Genomic DNA, 16,364 nt, shown 5'->3' with positions numbered 1-16,364 from the left:
AGGCGGGATTAGGCAGCCAGGTAAGGGACTCGCCCAAGGTCTCCCAGCTAGTAAGAGCAGGGGCTGAAATTGGAGCCCCGGAGGGCTGACTCCAGGGCCGGCCGCTGTAAGGTGGGTGCTGGGAGGTGAGAAAGGGCAGGGCGGTTGTTATCGAGGCGCCCGGCGGGAGTGGAGGGACGCCTTTGAGGGCTGGGCCCCGCGATGGCGACCCGGTGTCATAAAGCGCGTTGACCGCCGCGGCTTGAGCTCTGGCTGCTTCCCTCGACACGCCGGCCCCGCCTTCCGCCGCCACACTTCCGGCGGGGCCGCGGCCGCGGAGGGACGCGGGCGGGCGGCCGCTGGGGGTGGCGGGATAGGCTGGGCGTGGCCGGCGGTGCGGGCGGGCGCGGAGTGGGCCGGTTGCTGCTGTCCAGGTCTCTGCGGCCCTCGAGGGCCCTCCGTCCCGCCGGCGCCATGGGCAATTGCCACACGGTGGGGCCCAACGAGGCGCTGGTGGTTTCAGGTGAGGGGGCAACGAGGGAGGTGGGTCTGGGACGCCCAGGGCCTGGAGGGTGTTTGGGGCGGGGGCTGTGCCTGGGAGGGCGGGGGCCGGGCTGGGGAGCGAACGGGGAGGGGCCAGGCCGGGGAAGGGCTCCGGGGGTGGGGCCTGAGCCTACGGCGCTCCGGGCCGCACCTGAGACCCCTTCCAGGAGGGACCCCCCCCAGTACTCCCATTTGCCGTGCTCTGCGCCCTAGGGCACAGGCCAGGTTCTCCCCCGACCTCCCCCGCCCTGCGTGTTTAACCGTGTTTATTCCCTCCTTTCTCTGCTTCCTCCCCTTGGCAGGGTCTCCCCTGTGGCCTAGGGGATCCCGAACTGAAACCTTGGGGTTCCGGGAACAGTCTGGTCGGATGCCAGCGCGTGGGACGGGGGTTGGGTCGCAGGTGCACGTCTGGGGAGGGGCCCTGGACATGAATCCTTGGGCTCTGGGCACAGACCCGTTAATTCCCAGCAGGCTGGGTTTGCTGGGGTTAACTGGCACTGCCCGCCCCAGGGACGCGGGTGCGGCCTCTACAGAAACGTGGCTCTGTGTTGCTCTGGTTGCAAAATGCTGCAGACTCCAGAATTTCTGTGAGCTTAGGTGGGGCTGGGGGACTGCAGTATTGCGGAGGGGAGAGATATCTTGCCTTAAGGCTGCTCTTTAAATTGTATATTTGGGTATCTTGGGAAGTGGCAGAAGCCTTTCAAGCCACCAATTCGTGCAGCCCCTGGCGCGGGTGCTGGGGAGAGGCTGTGTTTCCTGACAGCTTGGAGGCCTGTAGCTGCAGGAATCCTTCATATCTTCCCACTGTCAGTGTGGCTTCTCCGCCTGTGCAGAGTTGTTAGGGCCGGCTGCAGAATGAACAGGAGAGGGTGGGCTGGGCCAGGGCTTGTAGCTGCCCACCTTTGAGAGGTGTGATGAATCCATTGGGAACTTTCACCCCAGAACAGGCCTCTGTCTCAGTTTGGATTTCAAAATCCATCTCTCCCCTGGGATGGGAAATCCCCAGTCTCCCTAACTAGCACCTTACTCCAGTGGGGGAATTAAGATTCTTCACTTCCCTAGGGCTTCCCTGGGGTCCAGTGGTTAGGACTCCATGCTTCCACTGCAGGGGGCCCGAGTTCGATCCCTGGTCGGGGAACTAAGATCCTTCACTTCCCTGAAAACCAGAAAAGATAGCCTTGGGGTCACCAGGGAGACCCCCAGAGAGCACTGAGGCCAAACCTGCTCCTCTATAAGAACTGGGCCAGTCTCCCAGCCACCACTCCTAAAGAAGGTTTTTAGAAACCCGAATCTGCATCGCACTTGGTTTTTCTTGTGGGATTTCTCTCTAGAAACCTGGACGCTGGGCTGAGGAGACAAAAGTTCCAGTCCCGTCTTTGTGGAGATCCTTGAGACTGAGGGGCAAGAGGAACCCCTGAGATGGACTGCTCTGTGCCTTCTGGTTGCCAGGAACCTGGTCCTCTGGCCAGAGGCCAAGGCAGTGCTAGCTTCGAAGCTGTTTTAGGGGTGCGGAGAGGAGGCCGCGCTGAGAATTAAGAGAACTGGAGTCAAGGGAGGGTGGAAGAGAAGAGAGAGAGAGAGAGAATGCCCAGCATAATATTACCTTGGGATTTGAGATGATCCAGCTGAGCTGTGGCTCTCTCTAGCACGTGGACTCCCAGCCCTGCGCCGCCCCCGCCCCCATTACTTGGGCCTGCATCTAAGTCCAGGGGCATCTCACACAGCCTACTTTCAGAAGGAGGATGTTGATATATTTCATGATCATCTTTTCCACTTGAAAAGTCTGGAGGTTCTTCTTCTTGTGTAACCCCCCTCCTTCATTCTGTAATGTAAAATTTTTTCCTCTGTTTCTGCTTTTGGGAGTTTAAAAGGGGAATCCAAATACCATACACCTTTCTGTCTCCTCTACAGTAGGTCAGAAGTTCTTAACCTGGAGTTTGTGGATAGAATTTAGAGGTCTTTGCATTTGGATGAGGGGAGAATAGTACATTTTTATTCACACTAACCTAAATTGATATTTAGCGTTTCTTACGATTATTAACGTCAGCAACAATCCATGATAGTATTAGCAGATATTTTCCTACCGTACTGCCTTTGTTGCAGGTACCGTAAAAACCATTCATGCTCATCACTACTTTGAAATTAAGCCAGTTATTAAATCTACCACTAGATCTTATTATTTAATGTATTACACAGAGCACATATTACTATATCACACATTTGGTTGTTTTAACATTTTGATAACTTTAATTTGTTTCTTCTGTATCTTATTTTATGCATTTTATGAACATTTGGCCATTGCCAGACTACTAAGGGGGATTTCGACTCAAGAAATCCCCCTCATATGGGAGTTCCCTGGTGGTCTACTGGTTAGGATTTGGCGCTTTCACTGCTATGGCCCGGGTTCAGTCCCTGGTCAGGGAACTGAAACCCCACAAGTCGTGCAGCACCGCCAAAAAAAAAAAAAATCCCGCTTGTAGAGTTGTAGATGGTCTTCTTGACTAGTAGGAAGAAAAGGGTGGAAGAGGGGCAGGAAGGGAAAGAGAGGGCGGACTGGCGCCTGTGTTTGGGGAGGGCTAAGAGTAGGACGGAGGTCATCATGGGATATTTTGTGATTTTTCAGCTTGGTTGAGGACAGAGCAAAGGAAAGCAGATTGAGTTAGAAAAAGTGAGCTAACATTAGGAGAAACTTCCAGGTCTGGAGACAGTGAGAACTGGGGAGGTCAAGGAGGGGCCACCTAAGCGTCCTCTTTTGGGAGTGGTGCTCAATGTGACCAGGAAGCTGGGGGGAGGAAGATGCCTTCCAGGGGAGGAGGCTGCTGGGGGCGGGACAGCCTGGCAGTCCCAGCTTCCTGTTGTTGCTACCCCTGGGAACCTGGCCATGTTGCCCTTGGCCGAGGCCCAGCTTGAGCTGTGGCAGCCTGCTCCCAAGGTCAGAGAATGAGTTAAAGGGTGGACACCCACCCTGGGCTCCCCCGCCCCCATCCCGCCCCGCACCACTATCACCACCCCTCCCACAGCACACTGGGAAGTCCCCGGGGTGGGGGGGGACGAGGAACGAGGAAGTGATGACTACTCTAGAAGTTATCCTCCCACGTGAACCCCTAGGTCTGGCCTGGGTCACTGCAGGAGGCTACCACAGCAAGGAAGCTGTGCCCCAGCCCCGACCAGGCCAGAAGAAGTGGAACAAGCTGTGGTTTTGGACCCTCTTCCAGTTTCACTGGATCCCGAGGTGGTTTGGGTTTCAAATTGACTGCTTGTCCGTAGAGGCTTCCCTTACCCCATCCCCAGGGCGGAGAAGCCTGCAGCGGCTTACCTTGAGCAGCAGCCCTGAGGACACGTATCTCCAGAGACCTAAGACCTCTTCCTGCCCCTGTGCACGTTGCAGGGCTGCTCCTGGTCCCTGGGCCTCTGGCTCGGCTGCTTGCACCCTGTGCATAGAGCAGACCAGGAAACAGGGTTGGCCGCTCAGTGGGCAGTGCCAGACACCGGCTCTCTGACTTGGCAGGCCCGCCGCTCTTGTGGGGTCCTTGCTCCTTTGCCTCCGCCTGTTTAAAACTTGTCTCTGGTTCGCGGTTCTCTCTGTTGTCTCTGCTCGGTTGTCGGCCTGAGCACCCACCCAAACCCAGGCTCTAGACCTGCACTGTCCGATATGGTAGCCACAAGCCACAGGTGGCCACTTAAATTTAAGTTAATTAAATTAAAATTCAGTTCTTTGGTTATACCAGCCACATTTCAAGTGCTCAGTAACAAATGTCCCTAGTAGGTGCTTTGTTGCACAGCACAGCTGGGGAGCATTTCTACTCTCGAAGGAAGTTATCTTGGACAAGACTACTCTAGAAGTTATCCCCCCACGTGAACCCCTAGGTCTGGCCTGGGTCACTGCAAGAGGCTGCTTCTACCCAGCCTCCCTGACCCAGGTATCTTCCTCCCGGTGCAAAGTGGTGTTTCTAAAATGCAAATATAACTGTTGCTCCTTAGCTTAAATGACTCCCCCATCACTCAGACACTCAGACACACACACACACACACACACACACACACACACACCCTCCTTGGCCTGATACCTAAGACACACACACACACACACACACACACACACACCCTCCTTGGCCTGATACCTAAGACACACACACACACACACACACACACACACACACACACACACACACACACACACACACACACACACACACACACACACACACACACACACACACACACACACACACACACACACACACACACCCTCCTTGGCCTGATACCTAAGACACTCCATGATCTGCCCTCTGCCCCTCCACCCTGCCTTGTCCCCTCCCAAGGGGCCTGAGAGACACTGTAACCCAGCTATACACTACGCCCTGACCTTTGACCATGGGAGGAACACACCCTAAGGCTTTCCTGAAAACCCGAGTTTGTGAACGAGGAAATGATGACACCCACTGGCTTTTTCCCCATCTCGTTTCCTTTGCATTGTCTGTTTCTGAACATGTCTGCACTGCAAGTGAACAGCCCCTCTTGCTTTTACTGAGTTTTCTTGAACGTGAGTAATTTTGGCATCAGCAGGAGGGTTCGTGACAAGAATTTCAAGAATTGATTTTTCTCATTTCCGTATAGAGAGCATGCCGTATGTGTCCACGGCATGAATCTGGGTCGTGGCCAGGTTCAACATGCTATTTAGTTGATACACAGTTTTTCCAGGAATCACTTCCTTTTTAGGCCTTTTCCCTTTCTCTTTTCCAGTTGGTACCATGAGTTGGCCTCTGTTTTGAGGCCTTGCCTTCCCCATCCACTCCCACAAGAAGAACGAATTCACTCTGAACCCCTGGGAGTAGAGAACCAGCCTCACTGTTGGACATGAGCAAGGCCCCAGCCTTGGCTCAGAGACTCTCTTCCATTAGCCTCCCACCCGCATTCCCTCTGTGACTGCAGTCACTCTGATAACAGGCGAATCGCATAGTACGACCATCATCTCAGGAAAAGGTCCCTCCTAGTCTCACCTCTTTTAAGATAGGAATTTTATCTTCATCTCTGTTTCCCTAGCATGAAAAAATATTTATTTGCTGAATGGATGGTTGAATCAAAGATGGAAGCTTTTCCGTTCACTCTTGCCCACTGACCTCTCATCTGTTCTCTGAAAGCACTTACATTCTGAACTACTCATTGGCTACCCTCCTTTCTATGCAAATTGCCTGTCTACCAAACTAGATCCCAAGGCCCTTAAGGGCATACCTTCCATTTATTTGTAACCTCAGCACCTGGCACCCAGCAGTGGGAGTTGTCAAGTGACAGAGCAGGTGAAGGCCCAGAGCTGCTGTTGGTGGCATGGAGGGTAGACAGACCCAAGAACTGACTGACCAGCAGTGGTTTGCTTTGCTCTCCAGGGGGCTGTTGCGGTTCTGACTATAAACAGTATGTGTTTGGCGGCTGGGCCTGGGCCTGGTGGTGTATCTCCGACACTCAGAGGTAAGGGCCTGGGGGCCAGCAAACCGGGCATCCTGGTGGGCAAGGGAGAAAAGGGTTTCCATCCTTACCCCCTTCACCCCACAGGTCAGCTAGAGCATCTACCACTTGCCACCTTCCACTCTGGGGGGGCGGGACCTCCTAAGAAGCAGATGAAATGGGTTACACAGGGATGCAGGAGGTCTGTCTGTGGGCACCTCCTCCTTGGTGGGTGTGCTCTTTTCCATTGAGGGCATCACTTCTGTCCCAGAGAATTCAAGCAGAATGCTAACGCCCTGATTCTAGCTCAGAGTTATTCACGAAGCCTTAACTACATACACACCTGTTTGGAGTGGGTCTAAGAAGGGAAGAAAGGTTGAAGAGACCCCTTACACATACCCTCACCTGTGCAGGCCCTGGGACAATGCAGGCGGGGGCTAAATGGCAGAGAATGGATATACAGTCTGAAGGGGCTCTGACAGCAGCGTGTTAAAGACAAGGGGTAGGGATCTAAGGAATTGGCTCTGGGGCCGGGCAAGATGGCTCTGGACCTCCTAAATCAGTCTGGAGAGACTTACTCGGGGAAGGGAGGTTTCAGCTCCCCAGAGGGCCCACCGTCAGGCTCTACCTGCTGGCTTTCCCAGAGCCTGCCGCAGGGCTGGACTTGGCCTGGGCCTCTCCTGCCCCCTTACTGCCCACCCAGGAGGAGATAAGGCCCAGCCTCCTCTCCACCAGCACCCCTTCCTGACTATGGGAGATCAGGGGAGAGGCCCAGATTCTTCCAGGCCAGGACCCAGGCAACACAGGCAGCAGAGCTGCGAAAGTGCGGGCATGTTGGCGGGGGTGAGGGTCATCTGAAGGGGAAGCAGTGGAGATTCCAGTGAAATCCCCTTCCTGGATCCCATCCCCACCAGTCAGCAGAGAGAAGCCCCGTGGCTACACTGAGCTGCTAGTGCTTGGGGCTCCAGGGAGTCTGAGGGTGTTGGCTAGTGTCAGGGGCATGGGAAGCATGTCACCACTTTTAAACTTCACTGATTTCTCACTAACCCCCTCCACTGTTCCATCTCTCCCCACACTTGGCCCTGCCTAAGTTGAGGGATCCTGGGGGACTCTTCTGGCCCAAGGCCAAAAGTGTCAGAGAGTAATCGGTATTGGTCACAGCTTCCTCTCAGGCGGATCCTAAGCACTCCTGAGGGGGCCAGTTGGCCTGTCAGAAGCCATGAGGTGCCCTCCCCAGAGACACTGTCACCCCACCCGCCATGCAGTCCTGGGACGACAGAGCATCTTGTCAAGACACCTCGACGTACAGCCATGCCGAGAGAGTTTGCCATTTGCCCAGAGACCTGTCCTGCCCGGGCATCCACTGCTGGGGCAACACCCAGGAGCCCTTTCTCCACATCTGTGGTCCCCCCTCCCTCTTCTTGCTCCAGGGAGCAGACCCCAAGACAGGAGGGTCAAGCTCCTCTGACAGCAGGCTTGGAAGTGAGGGGTGGGGGCCCTTGTCCTCATCCTAGGAAACTGATCTCCCACACCCAGGCTCAGCGTCCTCTCTCTGGTCCCACTTGCTGGGTGGTCTGAGCCTGCAGCCCCTCCCCTTCCTGGGCCCTGTTTGGGGCAGCCCCTTCCCCAGCCCCTAGCCTGCTTGGGGGACATCTCCACAAGCTGGGGCCTTTATTTCCCTAGGCTGGCAGGAGCCTCTCAGGTCAGAGTAGAGGTTTCTAGCCCAGCCTCCCTTTTGAGATACTTTCCACAGCCATCCTACATGTCACCCCCCTTGGCGTCAGCCATTCTTCTCCAGACTCAGGGAAGTCCCTCCTGCTGCACTTTGCTGCCACGTCCTATCCTATCCTGAGGCCCTGATGTGGGCCGCTCTCTCTCCCTTGCCCGAGTGATTCCTCCACCTCTGGCATCTGAGCTGCAGCCTCCCTCCTTCGCTCCCTTCCTCCCTCCCTCCTCCCTCTTTCCTGTCTCCCTCTCTCCTCCTTCCCCAAAAGAGAGCTTGGTGGGTTCCTGTCTGAGCTGGGTCTAGAGTCCTCTCAGACCCAAAGGTGCTATTTTTAGGGGCTCGAGTGAAGGCAGCCTTTGCACATCTGCATGGCTGGAGCCCCCGGGCTGGCACTGCGAGGGTAGAGTTGGGGGGCCCGCATTGCCTACTGCTCCCCGCCCCCCGAGTCTGCCTGCTTCTGCTCCTTCACCTCAGCCTCTCTCCTCCCTTCCTCTGGTCTAAGGCAACCTTCCATGCTGTCCACAGCCTGGCCTCCGCCTGGACCAGCACCCTGCACCCACTCTCACACACGCGGCCCTAGGAAGGCCCAGCTAGGGTGGGCCAGGTAGCTTTGAAGTACTTGGTTTTCTTTGCCATGACTCTGTGCCTGTGCCCAGCTCGGAAATTCCAAAGTGAATGACTCCGCTGTCTCCCAGTTGTCCCTGTGATTATCCTGGCAGGGCACACTTTCTCCCCCAGCCTTCCTTGACACACCCTTCCCCCCAGATCAGAAAATCCAAAAATCTGGGGGGGGCTTTTCTGGCCCTAAATTGCCTTCTTAGTGATGTGAAGCACAGGCCTTGAGGGTTTGTGCCCCGAGCAGGATTCAGTATTTTCTGTGGCTCATTGATCCCCAGAGTGGCCTCCCCCCCCCCAATTCTGGAAACACAGGTTAGCCTGTGTCCGGAGGGTGGAGCTGAGGCTGTCTGCCAGATTGTGCCAGGAATCTCCTGGGAAAGTGAGGTGGTGGGTAACCCAGGTGCTCTACGCACAGGCCTCCCAACCTCAGGTCACGGGCCCAGGGCATCGGCAGCCTTTTCCTCCGGCCCGGCAGCTCCTCACTGGAAGGGTATGGGGGCTAGAGAAGAGACCCAGAGGCCTCAGGCCAGCAAGGGGGTGTCTCTGTCCCCTTACGGCCCTAGGCTGAGCTGGCAGCGGGGGGGGAGCTGAAGTGCTAAGGGCAGCCCCGCCCCACCCCCAGGCGTCAGGCTTTGGGTGCTTGTCTGGTAACCACTGTGTGTGTTTGCTGTGTCCCCTCCTACCCCTTCCTGTCCCTACCTCTCCCCACCCCCTGGCTGCTCCTCAGACTGTCTCTGGAGGTTATGACCATCCTGTGTCGCTGTGAGAATATTGAGACGTCGGAGGGGGTCCCGCTATTCGTAACAGGGGTTGCACAGGTAATAACCCACCTGCTTCCCTCCTCTGTGTCTAACCTTCTCTCTTCCTGCCCTGCGGGGCCTGGCAGGCAGGAGCCGATGGACTCCACTCCTGAGAGTGTGCCTCTCTCCCCTCTGTTCCCACCTCTGCTGCGCTGGGTGGCAGGATGGATCCCTATAGATCCCCACCTCCCTTGCCCTTGCTCACTGGGGCTGCTAGCGGGGAAAGGGCGAGGGCTTCTGGAAGCTCTGCCCAAGTCCGCCAGTGGGGGTCCTTGGATGACAAGCCTAAATTGGGAGTAAGTTGAGGCAGGAGACACAGGCCCTTTCGTGACAGAGCTGGGCTGTCTGGGCAGGGAGGGTTCCGTCCTAACGACTCCTACAGAAGTCCTAGTCCTCCAGGCACCACGGAGCCCCGTGCCGGCCCCTCCTCCAGGCTGACACCTCAGTGTCAAGCCCTAGTCCTCCTCCCTGCAAGGCCAGAAGATGGGTCCCATGGGGAGTTCTGTTCACCCCGCCCCTTGACACCCTCCAATTTCCTGCCCCTAATTTGTGTCGAGAGACCTTTGAGCAGATCTCTCTTGTCACCAGACTTCAGCTTCCCCATCCGTGAAATGGGGAGAATTATGCCCTCCCTGTGCCTTGTAGGAATATTGGAAAGGCGAGTAGAACAATATGAGGGCGCTTTGGGATTTTCAGGAAAGAAGTGCTAGAGGAACCCCATCTGTATCATGAACATGACCTCACTTGGAAAAGCAAGTGACCTGCTGTCTCACTCCTCACTGCCACGCAGCCGTAGCTATGAAGCCCTTTCTTGAGCAAGGGCGTTTAGCAAGTCCAAGTGCTTTCTTCATGACATGCAAGTCCCCATCCTCATTGCTTCATTCACCAGCTCCCTGCTGAGCACCGTGTCAGCTCCAGGCACTGAGGAGGCAGTGATGAACATCAGAAAGCCCCTGGCTCCTCAGAGCCTGCATGCTGGCAGGTCCCCAGGCTGGAAGAGACCTACCTGTCACCTTACCCATCCCCTTCCCTCTCATGAAATTGTCTTTCAGCTTCTCAGGCAAAACCCCTGCACCACCACACCCTTCCTCACCCATCGTGTTATCCCTAATGGGGAAGGGGACTGTCCCCATCACACCCACCCCTTGTAGCCACAGGAGGGCAGGCTTCAGGGCAGAGGCCTGAGAAGAAGCTCAGAGCACCTTGTGTGGAATGAGTGGGGTCCAGGCCTCTCTCGACCCGCTTCTAGAGCAGCCTCATCTCCCTCCAAACCCACGTTCTACTTGAAACAGCTGCAAATGCCCAGGTCCCTTTTCAGCTGGGTGCTGTGGACCCTTGAGGACTCAGGTTGTCTGGGCAGAACAACTCTTTGTAGGATTAGTGCTCCTTGGCCAGGAAGCTCTAGTGTGACCCCAGCCCTGTCCCCCACTGGCCCACCTGGCCCCAACCCCAGAGGGTGGGCTTCAAGTCCTAGCCTGTTGCCAGGTAGAGGGACCAGGCAGGGCTTCCCTCGCAGGGGACAGACTCCCAGCGTGCCAGGCTACAAGGCAGAGCTTTCTCAGCAGCCTCCTGGGGCATCCCAGGGTGTGAGCAGACCCAGGGAACAGGTGAGGGCCCCTCCCTGGGGGATGTTCAGATGGCATCCCTGGACGGCCCGCACAGCACGGCCTAGAGGACCAGCATTTACGTGCTGTCCCAGGACACACACACAGCTACACCTAGACTCTGCCCACCCCGCCTCCCCCAGCCCAGACTACCCACAACCCATTCTCCTCTGCTTCCCTTTCCCACTCTTCCAGCCAGGCTGACCTGAGCAGAGGACACGTGTGCACGTGGGTAGCGCACTCCAGTCCTCCCCGTGAGCCATCTGCACCCCACCCCCCGCCCGCTTTCCCACCCGTCTCCTCCTCACATGCTCCCAGCTCTGACCCCTCGGAGAGTCCTCCCCCGCAGCAGGACCCCTGGCCCGTCCCAGCCGGAGCAGTGAGGTGTCGCACTCTTTCCCCACACCCCAGGCCCTGGGCCCCCAGACCCATGCCCCTGTTTTGCGTTTCTTGGCAGGATTTCCCTAGAGATTATGACGTTGCAGCCCCGCTGCGAGGACGTAGAGACGGCCGAGGGGGTAGCTTTAACTGTGACGGGTGTCGCCCAGGTATAGTAACTCAGCAGCCCCGCGCATGTCCGTTGAGCTGCCTCGTCCCCATGCTGGGGTTTGGGGGGAGGAGGAGAGGACGGCAGCCAGGGGCAGTCTCTCTCCAGCGCCCCTGCCCCCGCTCCCCCTGCCAAGAGAGTGTCGTCGCCACTGGAACACGCTCGGCCTCTTGGCCGCCCAGCAGGACTAACAGACACCCCTTCTTTCCCCAGCGGGCCCGCGGAGGACAGAACCAGTGCTGAGAACTCGTGTCTCACTAACCCCACCCCGTTCTTTGCAGGTGTCAGAAATGCCAAGCCCCAGAATCCAAGCCTTCCCTGTTCCCTGGGTAGGGGGCTGCAGGGTGGGCACCAGAGGGCGAGGCCACGTGAGGCAGGGGAGCTTTGGAGTCAGAGGCTGTGTTATCTTCCCAGCTTGGTGCCTGGCCAAGGGGCTTCCTGCTCTCCAGAAGTCCACACAGGGCAGGTTCAACCATGTTCTAGGCCTCTGGTGAGGGGGTTGTCGGCTTAGTGCCTTGGGAAAGAAAGGCAGGAGGATGCCCACCCTCGGTGGCGGACCCCGGACCCGTCTCCTGCCCTGTCCCGCCTCTCTTTCCTAGTCTGTCTGTCTGTCTGTGCCCCTATTGCTCATTCTCCTTTTTGCAGAGACCTGCAGGCTGAGGGGCAGAGAGCGGACTGCAGGGGTAGTGGGGAGCCCCAGATGCCCAGGAGCGAGGCCGTGGCAGGGCCTGGGGCTGCCAGTGAAGATGCAGTTCCTCATGTCTTCTCCCCACTGGAGGCCTCAGGCAGACTCCACCCCCTCCCAGCCCCTAGGCCTCCAGGTCCTGAGAAGGAGGGGAGGGGTACCGTCACCATCCTCCTGGGTCTGGGGCCTCCGTCTGCCTCCCTCCAGCCTGGCTCAGGCGCCTCTGTGACCACCGGCAGGTGAAAATCATGACCGAGAAGGAGCTCCTGGCCGTGGCCTGCGAGCAGTTCCTGGGCAAGAGTGTGCAGGACATCAAGAACGTCGTCCTGCAGACCCTGGAGGGGCATCTGCGCTCCATCCTCGGTGAGGCCCTGCCCAGCCCAGGGACCCCTCTGCTGCCTTCAAGGAGCCTCACAGTGTCCTCAAGCCATGGCCAGGGAGGGGACAGGGCGGGCAGGGGGTTCTGTCAGTCCCACTGAGAGGCTTCTAGCTGAAAAGCTGATATGTTTTCTGTCAAGTATTTCCTTTCAAAACATGAGGTGACTTGAGTGAAGAGGAGGGCATTGAAGTAGGGGGTGAGCGGCTGCCAGTCTGGTCAGGCACCTGGTGCTGCTTGGGACACTTTTCCTCATCCTGCCTGGATCCTGCAGGAGGAGGCTCAGAGTTAGACGCTGTTAAGAAGAAACCGAGGAAGACCCAGCTCTGACCGCGTGACCCCTGCATACACTCAGACCTCCACCTGCATGCCTCCTCCCTTTCCCAGCTGGCTGGGCCCCTGGGGAGCCAGCCCATGATCCTTCTGCCCTCAGGGACCCTGACAGTGGAGCAGATTTATCAGGACCGGGACCAGTTTGCCAAGCTGGTGCGGGAGGTGGCAGCCCCAGACGTCGGCCGCATGGGCATCGAGATCCTCAGCTTCACCATCAAGGTGCAGTGTGATGGGAAGGCTGTGGCCTCTGCGTCCATCCGGGAGTGCGGAGCTTGGCCAGAGGGGAACCTTTATGCCTCTGACTGTTCCCAGGGATGACTCCCCCTTCCCTCCCCAGGACGTGTATGACAAAGTGGACTATCTGAGCTCCCTGGGCAAGACGCAGACTGCTGTGGTACAGAGAGATGCCGACATCGGAGTGGCCGAGGCTGAGAGGGATGCAGGCATCCGGGTATGTGGGCTTTCCTTCCCAGCCCCAGGGACAGGGAGCTCAGGGGTGGTGGGACCACAGTTGCTCAGGGGACCCTAAGCACCTGCCCCTCCTGCTCCCAGGAAGCCGAGTGCAAGAAGGAGATGCTGGACGTGAAGTTCATGGCAGACACGAAGATCGCCGACTCCAAGCGAGCCTTCGAGCTGCAAAAGTCAGCCTTCAGTGAGGAGGTCAACATCAAGGTGAGAAGCTGTAGGGCATCTCGGGTTGGGGCTCAGGGCCCAGGACTTGGCAGCCAGCCTCTGACATGCTGACCACACTCCCGCCACAGACGGCTGAGGCCCAGCTGGCTTACGAGCTACAAGGGGCCCGTGAGCAGCAGAAGATCCGGCAGGAAGAGATTGAGATTGAGGTTGTGCAGCGCAAGAAGCAGATTGCAGTGGAGGCGCAGGAGATCCTGCGCACAGACAAGGAGCTCATTGCCACAGTGCGCTGCCCCGCCGAGGCCGAGGCCCACCGCATACAGCAGATCGCCGAGGGCGAGAAGTAGGTGCCACTGGTGCCCGGGCTGGGGGATTAGTCCAGCTCCTCTGCCACCCACGCACTCCCTCCACTCCTGACCGAGCTTGGGGGCCCCTTCTCCTCCACCATGAAGTAGGGCTGACCCGCCTCCCCCGTGGGATTGTTGTCAGGAAGACTGAATTAGATGTAGGAGGTTTAAGGCCCTGATATGGTGGTGCCTGGCACAGAGGGCACCTCTGCCTGGTCCCCTCTCTCATTTGCGTCTGGGAGCCAGTGCCCTCTCCTTGGCCAGAGCCAGAAGGCCAGGGCACCCCCCTCTCATGGGTCCCCCATCCCTGACACCTGCCAAAGCAGAGGCTCGGGGTTTGTTAGCCCCCAGGCAAGGCTGGAGGGGTCCCTGGCACTTCCCACTGATCCTGCCCACCTGGGCTCCCCCAGGGTGAAGCAGGTCCTCTTGGCACAGGCAGAGGCTGAGAAGATCCGCAGAATCGGGGAAGCGGAGGCAGCAGTCATCGAGGCGATGGGCAAGGCAGAGGCTGAGCGGATGAAACTCAAGGCTGAGGCCTACCAGAAATATGGGGACGCAGCCAAGATGGCCTTGGTGCTGGAGGCCCTGCCCCAGGTGAGGCTCCCACCCCAGGCTGGGACTGGCTGGGCAAGTGCTGGACTTCTCTGGGCCTGGTCAGCAACACAGCGACAGGCTGGCTGGGAGGGTTAAACTGGGGAGTACTCAGCAGTGGGGAGAGAACCCCGCAACAGGCATAGGCTCATCGCTAACCCACTGGACCATCTGACCATGAATTGCAAATGAAGGCCACCCAGGCTGCACTGGGATTGGGTGAGGTAGAGACGGGAGGGAGAGATGCTGGACAGGGCAGGTGGATGGAGTCTGAGTACCAACCAGCTCTCCTCCCACCCCGCCTCCTAGATTGCTGCCAAAATCTCCGCCCCCCTGACCAAAGTCGATGAGATTGTGGTCCTCAGTGGGGACAACAGCAAGGTGACCTCAGAAGTGAACCGACTGCTGGCCGAGCTGCCTGCCTCTGTGCATGCCCTCACGGGCGTGGACCTGTCTAAGGTGGGTGTCAAGCCATCCGCGGTGGGTTGCTGGGCAGCCCAGTGGACTGGCCCAGGCGGAGCGGTCGGTTGGGGGCCCCGGAGCCAAGGCCTCATGGCATCTCCCATCCTTGTAGATACCACTGATCAAGAAGGCCACCGGTGCACAGGTGTGAGGTCCCGAAGGCTCACACCATTCAGCAGCCAGTGCCCCCTCTTCAGCACCCGTTTTAGTACCACAGGGACAACGGGAACGTTACTGACTCTGGTGCCTTATTCTGTAGGGACCAGGAGTGCTGCGTGTTCAGGCCTCTGGCTGTCTTCCCTTCTCCCCTGTCTCTGTCTGTCTCCGTCCTCTTCTCCTCTACCCCACACCCTCATTTTCACTGCCACATTTGTCTGGTTTGTCTCTTCCGCCCTTATCTCCCTGTACGTTTCTTCCTTTGTCTGTTTGTCTTTTTCTCTCCCCTCTCCTCCCATCCTCTACACACATCATGTAGTTTAAGCTGAAGATGTTTAGTATAATCACTGTCTGTCTGTTGGGGGGTGGCCCTGCTGCTCCTCAGAATCCTGGTGCCTTGAAGTTTTCTGTGCATCTGTCCATTCCCCCTGTGGCCCCAGCCAGAGCTTCAGCATGGGTGCAGGGATTCTGGGTAGGACGGCCACCCTGCCCTCTCCTGGCCTGGTCCCTGCCCCCAGGAAGCCCCCAGCCTCGCCCACTCTGGCCCTTCTCGGCCCGGGTTATCTGTGGCTGCAGGCCCAGGGCCAGCGCCATTCACTAACCCCCTGCCCAGCCCCAGGCCTGCTCTCATACCTTATCTCTTTCTCCCCCGCCCAGGGGCACGGAGGGAAGGCCTCCTGTGTAGAGCAGCTCCCTCAGTTTACTACTGCCTTAGGAGGCCCCTGCTTGTGCTCAGGGAAGTCCCCTTCATGGACATGTCCCTACTAGGTGGAGTGGGGCTTGGTCCCAACTCTGCTAAGCCCTCTGGGATCAGGATCTAGCGCTTCTGGAGACTAGAAAGTGTAGAGACCCTCTTCCTACTAGGGCTGTACTGTCCTGGGTGTCGGGCTGGGCCCTTCCAGTGGGCAAAGCTATGCCACCCTATACAGAATCCAGTGCTGTAGACTGGCCAGACTCCACACCCCTTGTGCCAGCTTTCTTCCTGGCCAGAGTGATTGGGTTCCAGCCGTGGGGAAGCAGCCCAGTCCTCTGTGTCCTTGCTCCCGTGGAGGCAGAAGAGCCCAGGACCCAAGCATCCTGGCAGGGGTGCTGTGGGTGTCCTGTGGTCCCAGTCCCCACCCCTTGCCCTGCCCCAGCCTGTGTAGCTGTTCCTGCATGTGGATGCTGCATGTGTGGTCTGGGGCTTGGATGCCGCACTGCCCCGCTGCCTGTCCCTTCTGGGAAAATAAAGATCTGGTTATGCCCACACCCTGTATTGTGGCTTTTGTGAGGGGAGAGACTGGGAAGCAAGAACCAACCAGGTCCCCCACCCCTACACCCCTTCAGCCTGAAAGCTGCACTTTGCCTGTTCTTCCCCACGCTAGCCACCGGGGGGCATCAGCACCCTGGCCATGCCCCCTTAGCATCCTGGAGCAGGGCCGCCATCGCCCAGGTGCTGAAGCCAGACCTGAGGCCAGGGAGACCTGGCTCCACTGCAGACAGAAGACGGAAGGGGCTGCCATGTTCACTGCACCTCTGTCCA

General features: G+C 58.0%; 1 protein-coding gene across 6 annotated transcripts; it reads left to right on the top strand.

Annotated features, from left to right (window-relative positions):
- The first annotated feature begins 302 nt into the window (after positions 1–302).
- On the top strand, positions 303–16,088 carry FLOT2 (flotillin 2). Of its 6 annotated transcripts, XM_082372738.1 has the most exons (13): positions 303–502; positions 5,907–5,988; positions 9,036–9,126; positions 11,170–11,260; positions 11,905–12,080; positions 12,184–12,307; positions 12,754–12,872; positions 12,991–13,104; positions 13,206–13,325; positions 13,415–13,629; positions 14,044–14,227; positions 14,534–14,683; positions 14,799–16,088. In XM_082372738.1, the coding sequence occupies exons 1-13, from the start codon at positions 454–456 to the stop codon at positions 14,835–14,837; spliced, it is 1,554 nt and encodes a 517-aa protein (XP_082228864.1). In that variant the 5' UTR covers positions 303–453; the 3' UTR covers positions 14,838–16,088. The 6 variants fall into 6 exon arrangements, with proteins under 6 accessions (XP_082228864.1, XP_082228866.1, XP_082228865.1 ...); XM_082372740.1 differs by lacking the exons at positions 11,170–11,260; positions 11,905–12,080 and having other exon boundaries at positions 308–502; XM_082372739.1 differs by lacking the exons at positions 9,036–9,126; positions 11,905–12,080 and having other exon boundaries at positions 309–502.
- Positions 16,089–16,364: the final 276 nt, after the last annotated feature.

This window comes from Balaenoptera borealis (assembly GCF_965194805.1).
Source record: "Balaenoptera borealis genome assembly, chromosome: 20".
In the NCBI taxonomy this organism is placed as follows: Eukaryota; Metazoa; Chordata; class Mammalia; order Artiodactyla; family Balaenopteridae; genus Balaenoptera; species Balaenoptera borealis.
The sequence above is the reverse complement of the archived record's forward strand: the minus strand, read 5'-3'. Positions and strand labels throughout refer to the sequence as shown.